Genomic DNA, 8,841 nt, shown 5'->3' on the forward strand with positions numbered 1-8,841 from the left:
ACTTAAACAAGGTAACATTAACAGAAGACAAAGATCAATACACTAACGTCGACTCCACTCTACCTGCAGGATACACACAACAGGTAGCAGACCTACTCCGAGCCAATGTCGATCTATTCGCATGGACCTCGGCTGACATGCCAGGGATACACCCAGATGTCATGTGCCATAGACTGGCTTTGGACCCCAAAGCTCGGCCAATCAAATAGAAGAAGAGATATCTCAGAACGGAAAGAGCCGAAGCAGCAACAAAGGAAACACAGAAACTTATAAGCGCAGGGTTTATCCGAGAAATACAATTCACCTCATGGCTGGAAAATGTCGTAATAGTCAAAAAGAGCTCCGGAAAATGGCAAATGTGCGTGGATTTCACCGATGGAAATCGAGCATGCCCAAAAGACTTGTATCCCTTACCGTGCATCGACAAGCTAGTAGACAATACTTCTGGCTATCAAATACTAAGCTTCATGGACGCGTATTCGGGCTACAATTAGATACTCATGCACCCTGCCGACGAAGAGAAGACAACCTTTATAACTGACCAAGGCAACTTTTGTTATAGGGTCATGCCATTTGGCCTAAAAAACACAGACGCAACCTACCAACGACTAATGGACAAAGTATTCCAGAGGAAAATCGGGAGAAATATGGAAGTATACGTGGACGACATGGTGGTCAAATCAAACACCAAGAAGGAACACCTGACCGACCTCAAAGAAGTATTCGACCGGCTAAGAGAATACAATATGCAGCTCAACCCAGAAAAGTGTGCATTCGGAGTTCAGGGAGAAAAATTTCTAGGGTTCATGCTCACTCAAAGAGGTATAGAGGCAAATTCTGACAAGTGCGACGCAATCCTGAACATGAAATCGCCATCAACAGTCAAAGAAGTGCAGCAAATCACAGGACGGCTAGCCGCCCTATCGAGATTCCTACCAGCAATAGCAACAAGATCAGATCACTTCTTCAATACTGTACGAAAATAAAAAAAGTTTGAGTGGACAGAGCAATGCAAAAACGTATTTGCCGAGCTCAAACGGATACTATCATCACCTCCCATACTAACAAAACATAAACCTGGCAACCCGTTATATTTGTATATTTCAATATCTAATAATTCAATTTCATTCGTGCTTGTAACAGAAACAGGTCGGCAATAAAATCCAGTATACTATGTCAGCAAAATTCTCTAGAACGCGTCCTTTATGACAGCTGAGGGTTATTCTATTCATGTGAAAGGGCTATCACCCAACACTACACCTTCCCTCCTGGAGAGTGTGTTCAAGAAGTTTGGACCTATTAAGAATGGTGGTATCCAAGTTAGATCACAAAAGGTATAATGCATATTCATTCAAAGATTTTCGAGTTCTTATTATCAGCTTCTAGCTAACACCTATATGCATATGGATGAACAGGGATTTTGCTTTGGCTTTGGGGAGTTTGAAGTAGCAAGTGCTGCCCAAAGTGCACTTGAGGTAAAAAAAAAAAAGATATAAAAAAATGAGATATACTCCTTGGATTTAAGAATTCCATATACAATTTCAATTTGCATAGCTCGTCATCATCTTCTAATACGTTTCGATATTCTTTTAAAATCATGGTTTAAAAGAATGTTCAATCAGGTTATCTTCTAATAATTTTTTCTAAAAATAATTTTAAAAGAAAGAAATGTTCAACCAACAAAACTTTGGGAAAACTTGTTGCATTATGAATTTATAACTTTATGTCTTTAAATGATTAACAAGAGATGCTTATAGTTTTGTCTTTTTAAGGTATTATTATATCCTTAAATGAGCTACTAGTGATGGTTACTTTTGTACAAAAGAAGAAAAAAAGTGGGCCACTAAAGTGATGAATTCTATTTCTACACAATCATATTAAAGGCTCTGTGTTTGGGTATTAAATTTACTTGGATCTCGTGTAAAAATTATTCTTTGTCCTCAAGAAAGAAAATATGCATAGTGTCATGTCACTTTTGCAACTTCTTATGCAGTTGCTTTGACATATTTTATTTTTGATATATCTCCTAATGAGCTTGGCTGGTATTCATTTTCCTAAGCTTGTTATTGTCTATGTTGAGTATGTCTAGTTAATATTGAAGCTCTGGCTTATTTGGTACTTCAATCAGTGAATTGACTCTGATTCAAAAGTTTGCCGTGGCTAATGCTGTCGTTCATGATTTATCTTGGGAGTAGATGGTTTTTGTTGTGGTAATAGCAGTGTCAATATAGCAGAGGTTAGCTTTTGACCTTTTGTTGCTTCCAGAGTTCTTTAAATATTTTTGGAAGCATGATTGCAATTTTGTGAGAAATCGTCTATTTATCATTTCTGACAGGACAGGCTGATAGTGGCATTATACGCAAAATTCCTTTGTGTAAAACTATCTAAGAATTAAATTTGATGATATTAGAACAAATATTATTGAGTACTCCATTCGTTTGGCATGTTATTTAGTAATGGTTCCTCCATTTGTTTAGGCGTTAAATGTTAAGCATTATGATCAATGTTTTAAGTTCTATATGCTGCATTTGATGATTAGCATTTTATGAAATACAAAACATCATTCATGAACTTCTTGTTAGATGAATACCAACCATAGCATTTCCTAGTAGAAATGGATGTAAATCCCATTCATGTAGGGGTGAAAATTAGGTGGCAACGTGGATGGGCAAGTTAATTTTGGATTGGTGAAAGATTGATAAAAAAAAAACTAATTTGTTATTTCATAAGATTTATTGAGATAATTATTTGGGCTTAGATATTTGTTAGTAGAACCTTTTAATTTATTAATTAGTCATTCAATTTATACTCAATGCACGCATTGAATTGAGTTTATTCGACGAGAATTGGAAAACAAATGGGTACATCAGAGTGGGTTTATATCTGATCGATTGGATTTGATGAATGATTGAACCATGTTATAAACTTGTTATGGTTTATGAGCTTTGTATATAATTAAAATTAACACTAGATTTATTTAAAATATACATAGACAAAAGAGTTGTTTAATATATATTTATTGATGTATAAATTTAGTGAAATTTGACATAGATGAATTTTGTTATAGGTTAGAAAATGATATTTGCACACTAAAGAGGTGTTTCTCATCATTATACTTTTTCCATCACCATGAAATTAATTATAGACTCCATTCAAATTTCACCCATCAGATATTTCTAAAAGTGTTTAAAATAAGAGTTTAATTTTGATGCATTCTTGTCTCAATGTAAAAAGTAGTTATTTTGATTGATGTAACATTACATAATTGAATGCACGTGTAAAATTATTATATTTTTTTTTTGCAAAATTAATGTATCTGATAGGTTATGAATTAAAAGGTCAGGGGTTTGAATCTCATCCTATGCATGCAGCAACTCATTGGCCAGTGACAAACCCTTAAATAGAGCTCAGTACTGCGGCAGATTAGTCCTTGACCTGCCGAGTTGGGGGATACCGTGAAAAACCAAAAAAAAAAAAAGATGATTTACAAAATACACACATATATATAGTGTAACTTTGGTTAAACTTAAATCAACAAATGCCGTTTAATCTTAAATCTACATGTGCGTTTGAACTCGTGTGCATGTGTATATGTCCGTATCTAATGAGATTGCATATAGAATTCACCATTTATTATACTATTACTAGTGGTACTGCGTAGCTGTCTCACCGTTATTCTATTTTTTGTTGTAGGGAGTAGAGACAAAAGTTTACATATTTTTTAATAATTTCTAAAATTGAGAACAGAAAAATGTCTCCTATTTTTTCTTTGGGTTAGATTCTCCATTAGTAATTTTACTGATTTTTTTACGGGAAAAAAATAAAGTTTTAAACAAGAAAATTAGGATAAGAAAAGAGAAAAAAAGAAGAAAGAAGGGACGAAGAAGATTATGGGTGTGAAACGGGTAAGAGAAAAGAAAAAAGAAGAAATGGTGGAGCAATTTCTTTTGGTAGAGAAGTTATTTCCTTACTTTTAGGGATGAAATAATGCGATGAGTTAATAAAAAATTAAGATCAGGAGTATATAAAAAATGATATTCTCATTATTATTTGCACAGATGACAGATCATACTTGTTACAAAATATCTATTGCTTAACACTAACCCTTGAGACCAAAACATAAGGGGCATATATGTTAGTAAAAAAATATCATGAATACACGAAAAGTTAATTATCAAATCAACTACCATATATCTTGTGTTGAATTGGTGATTTGTAGTATATGGCTGACCGCCACAATTTTGCCTAGAAATTTTTTCGGTTGGGACAGTGGCACTTTCACTAATTTTGGTTTGGTTGAACTGTAACAAATATTTGGTTGAATTTGAACCAAATATTTTATGAAAAGAAAACACGAGATATAGTATGCTTTGAACTCCAGCAAAAGAAAGTTCCTTTAGTAAAAAGTTATATTAATCTTCTATGTTTTAGAGAGCATAAATCAACTCTAAAAAGCTTTCCACAAGAGCTCTCAAGATCACCATGTCTTTTAATGCCGAAGAAAGGAAGTATGTTTACCAAATAGAAAGTATCAACTTATACTGTTATACATTTACAAATGATTGACGAATGATTACTCAACTAAACACGTTAATATAACATTTTCACATTATTCTAGAAATTAATGAATACAATGCCTATAAGGTGACAAATGTGATATTTCTCACTTTGAGGAAAAACATTTCAAGGCCAATTGTAAGCTACAACATTCATTTACTTCAGAATCAACATCCTTTAAGTAACAATATTTCTTCTTGGAAAGGGGCATGGATTTTCCAGCCCCACCAAGGAATTCCTTTAACTAACTGTATAATATAAGCATTAGGGCATCATAATTCATAAAAACTAATAAGCAGATTAAGAGCTCTTTGTCGAAGAAGCCATCCTAACCAAATTTAGAGACCAAAATTGCAGGCTTGAACAAACTCTAACTCATAATCAACAAACTTTGACCAAAGTGGCTTAAACTGATTCATAGCAATGTCAAGCCATGGTTTCATGTTACCATTGAAGTGCACCACTGCTGCATTCTTGATCTCTTCCATGCTGATGCTTGGGTTATAACCAAGCCCAAGAACATGCCATGATTTCTCTAGTGGCTTTGTGGTCGAGTAGAATGTGATAAGACCCAGAGGTAATGTCCCTAGTTTCCATAATGTCCGGTTCTCATTCTGCAGCAACATCAGCATAGACCAACTTAAATATGGTAAAGAATCTTGTAAGGCATGATTCTAATGCAGAAAGATTAAAAACAAAATATTAATGTATCCTAGCTTCTGAAGATGCAACCTCTGGCACATTAAATAATATTCCAAGACATGGGATCACATGTAGTAATACTTCATTAGATTTGAGATTTAAGAATGCAATTGTTTTAAACAGTTATGGCATAGTCAAAGTAACAAATAATCTCATAGTCTTACCAGATTCTGCCAATAATGGTACTCTTCTGTGCACTTTTCCCTTCTCCAAGCATCCAAATCAAAGAAATTCATTCCATACGCCCATGCACAAGCCTTCGGATTGAATTTCGCTTTAATCAATGGGTGTGAGAAATTCATGTACTGTGCATATCTATAGAATGACCCAAAACATGTTTCTACAGCTCCATTCACCTTGCCATCCATATCAATCTTCCATAACCCGGTAAGGTCCTTCTGAACCACTATGTCATCATCCAAAAACAGAATCCTATGGAGCTTCGAATACATCTCTGGCAAGTAGAATCTCAAGTGGTTTAGTATAGACAAATACTTCGGATTCCTGAACTTCATATTTGTTGTGTCCTTTGTGGCATTCTCAAGCTTGTTTTCAAAGTAAAATTTCTGCAGGTTAGCAGACTCCAGCTGTCGAAGCACCGGCACATATGATGAATTCAGGAACTTGTAGTCTTCAACTGCCTTAACCTCGATATGCGCCCCATTGTAATTCTTCAGCTTAAACATCACTTGCATCGCTCCAAGATTCATCTTATCGGTCATAACATGAAATACATGCTTCCACGGTTCCTTTGCATTCTTTGTGGCTGAATTGACCACCACAGATGCTGCAACGACGTTGTCCGAGAATATGGCATAGTGATAAAGTTTAGGATCTTCGAGTTCTGGAGCAGTAGGCTTCCCCTCATCAGAATACTTCTCTGGATGTGCAATCCTCTCCTCCATCAACCTCATTGAGATACAGTGCAAGCTCTTCGGGATTGACTTAGCTGCAATCAAGCTGGAGAAGGCTCCTTGCTTCTTTGCCTTGGTCAACTGCTCATTCACGGAGAAAATTGTGTCCTTCAACTTCTGAATCTTGAGCTGATTATCAAATGACTCTTTGGCTTCGCCAATTACTTGGCGAGCAGTCTTAATCCGCTCCTTCACTTCGTTTTCCAATTGGCGAAGCACTGATTCATCAATTGCGCCATCAGAGCTGAAGAGGGCAGTGTATTGCGGTTTGTTCACTAGATCCGAGAAGTCCCTTGAGAGTTCGGCGAAAACTCTAACAACCTTGGAGCTCTCAAGCTTGAGCTTCCTTGCATAGGATGCATACATCAATGCAAGCATGCGGTGATCCTCGGCTTGCTTCTTGATGTGGTCCAACCGAGGCTTCAGTGGATCTGTTTTCAGAGCTAGAATGGATCTCCGTACGGATTCAAATCCATGAGAAACTCCATCAGAACCCTAGTTCATAATCAAGTCATCAGATTAGTTAAAGATCTCTTTTCATTTACCAGACAAATTGGAAACCAAAGGATTTATTTCTAAAAAATTTCCCCTATTTAGTGGCATTTTCTTTTCACTTGGATTTTCCATCTGTTTCTCGAGAAATATCCAACCAACAAAGGAATCTGGTTCTGCCTTAGCTGCCTTACACATCTCAAGTCAATTTCACCTCCCAAAAGTTAAAAGAAAGATTGCAAAAGAAGAAAAAATCTCCCCTTTTAGTAACATCTCCACTCAATTTCTGTTAGTTTCCCGAGAAAATAGCACACCAACTAAGAACTAATACAGAATACAGCTAGAGTCAAATCGTTGCTTCCACTTGAACTCATGTAACAAGATCCAACTTTCGGTTGAATGTCGCGAAGGAGGAGCATAAAACCAGTAACATAATCACAAAAAAGAACTAGAACAAATCCGTTGGTTTAAAATTACAAGGAAAATAGAGAAAAAAAAAAGAGAGAGTGTTAAAATAAATGAAGCTTACGATTGTGTTGTGGTGGTGGTGGTGGTGAGTAGTGAAGAAAATGCAGAGAGCAAGGGAAATAGCAGAGGCTAAGACTCTGAAAGAGAAAACGAAACACATGTTTCGTTTGGTTGGAGAGTTCACCATCAGCGCTTGCGAATTTAGAAGAATCGCGGCTTGAGTCTGAGTGTGTTAATTAATGCGTTTGTTTGGCAGCCATTCGGGAGTTAATAGCCAACTAGCGATGACGGTAACGCGGGATTAGTGGCAGTCAGACTCGGTGTCGGCGCATTACTTTAACCATTTTTTATTTTTTTTATCAGGCATTTTTGCTAGCAGAAGTGAAAATGATTGAGAATAAATTGTGTCAATTTTTGCAATTAAATTAAAACTGATTCTCATTTCTCATGAGGATTGTTTAGCGAATTAACCAAAACATTTGTTACAGTTTAATTGCAAATTTTGTTTTCTAGGGATTTTGTTACGAATTTGATCTTATTTGTGAATTTATTTTCATATTTATGTATTTTTTTTTTGTTATTCCGGTATTTTGCTGCATGTATAAAATAGAATGTAAATATTTTTTTTTGAAACCAAAGAAGCTCAACATCAAAGTGGAGCAAAAGAAATAGAAAACCAAATAAAAAAACAACACATATTGTAATTACATAGAGACCTGTTGAAGATTTCCTCAGCACCTACTTTAGTATTCTGAAACAACCTTTTGTTCATTTCCAACCAAACGTTCCAAACAACTGCGAAAAAGCTGATGAACCACTTCTTGCGCTCCTCCTTCCTCATTGTAGCACCTGTCCAACTTTAAAAGTATTCCTTTAATGTACCCGGACAGGACCATTGTCTACCAAAATCACATAGTCAAGCACACCACACCTGCCAAGTAAATTTACAGCCAAGAAACAAGTGGTGAATATATTCTATATCCTTATTATATAATACACACAAATTATCATTCTGATAAAAAATTCCAAGTCGACACAGCCTTTCCTTTGTATTCACCCTGCCTATCAAGATAAACCAGGCAAGCAGCTCTACTCTTGGAGGGACCAATCCTTTATAAATAGTTTTAGTGAAACTATAGCTTGTTACGTCATCCGGAAGCGTTTCTTCCTGTAACACCTGCACAAAAGAGTTAGTAGAAAAAACATCTTGCCTGTTAAAATTCTAGATAACTATATCCTCTTTGTCAAAGGCTAGTTTGACCGGCCTCAAAGTCTCATGTAATTGATTCACAAGTTCCAACTCCCATTGGAATAGCTCTCACCTCCATTGGAAGTTCTATATCCACTCTAACCCATCCCAGAACCCACAAACCCCTATGACAGAGCCTTTTTGAATTGAAACTGAGAAGATCCTTGAAAACCTATCCTTAAGAGAACCACAACTTAGCCAGTTATCTTCCCAAAAACGAGTTCTTCTGCCATCACCAACCTCTATGGACAAGCCAATTATCATCTTCTCTCTTATATGTTGCTCCTTGATCTGTATTTGGCAAATATCCTTCCATGGACCCCCTCTAGTAGGTAGAGCCAGATAATAAACCGGCAGGCTATTTAATATTGCTTTGATGAGCACCAACTTCCCCGCTTTGTTGAGAATCTTCGATTTTCACAAGCTGAGCTTCTCTTCCACTTTGTCTATAATTGGCTT

At 36.1% G+C, this 8,841-nt stretch overlaps 1 protein-coding gene across 1 annotated transcript; it reads right to left on the minus strand.

The window, feature by feature from the left end:
• Positions 1–4,487: 4,487 nt before the first annotated feature.
• On the minus strand, positions 4,488–7,357 carry LOC107623373 (galacturonosyltransferase 8-like). The gene is made up of 3 exons (XM_016325607.3): positions 7,195–7,357; positions 5,424–6,668; positions 4,488–5,171 (listed from the first exon to the last, which is right to left on the minus strand). The coding sequence occupies exons 1-3, from the start codon at positions 7,318–7,320 to the stop codon at positions 4,896–4,898; spliced, it is 1,647 nt and encodes a 548-aa protein (XP_016181093.1). The 5' UTR covers positions 7,321–7,357; the 3' UTR covers positions 4,488–4,895.
• Positions 7,358–8,841: the final 1,484 nt, after the last annotated feature.

The sequence above is a fragment of the Arachis ipaensis genome, chromosome B10, assembly GCF_059453495.1.
Source record: "Arachis ipaensis isolate K30076 ecotype BB chromosome B10, ASM5945349v1, whole genome shotgun sequence".
Lineage (NCBI taxonomy): Eukaryota > Viridiplantae > Streptophyta > Magnoliopsida > Fabales > Fabaceae > Arachis > Arachis ipaensis.

Excerpts from the sequence above, each read along its gene's own strand:
- LOC107623373 (XM_016325607.3), bottom strand. The coding sequence starts at position 7,320 with ATGGTGAACTCTCCAACCAAACGAAACATGTGTTTCGTTTTCTCTTTC. Across the intron at positions 6,669-7,194 it reads ACCACCACCACAACACAATC|GGTTCTGATGGAGTTTCTCA; the intron begins GTAAGCTTCATT and ends ATTATGAACTAG. Across the intron at positions 5,172-5,423 it reads ACCATTATTGGCAGAATCTG|AATGAGAACCGGACATTATG; the intron begins GTAAGACTATGA and ends ATGTTGCTGCAG.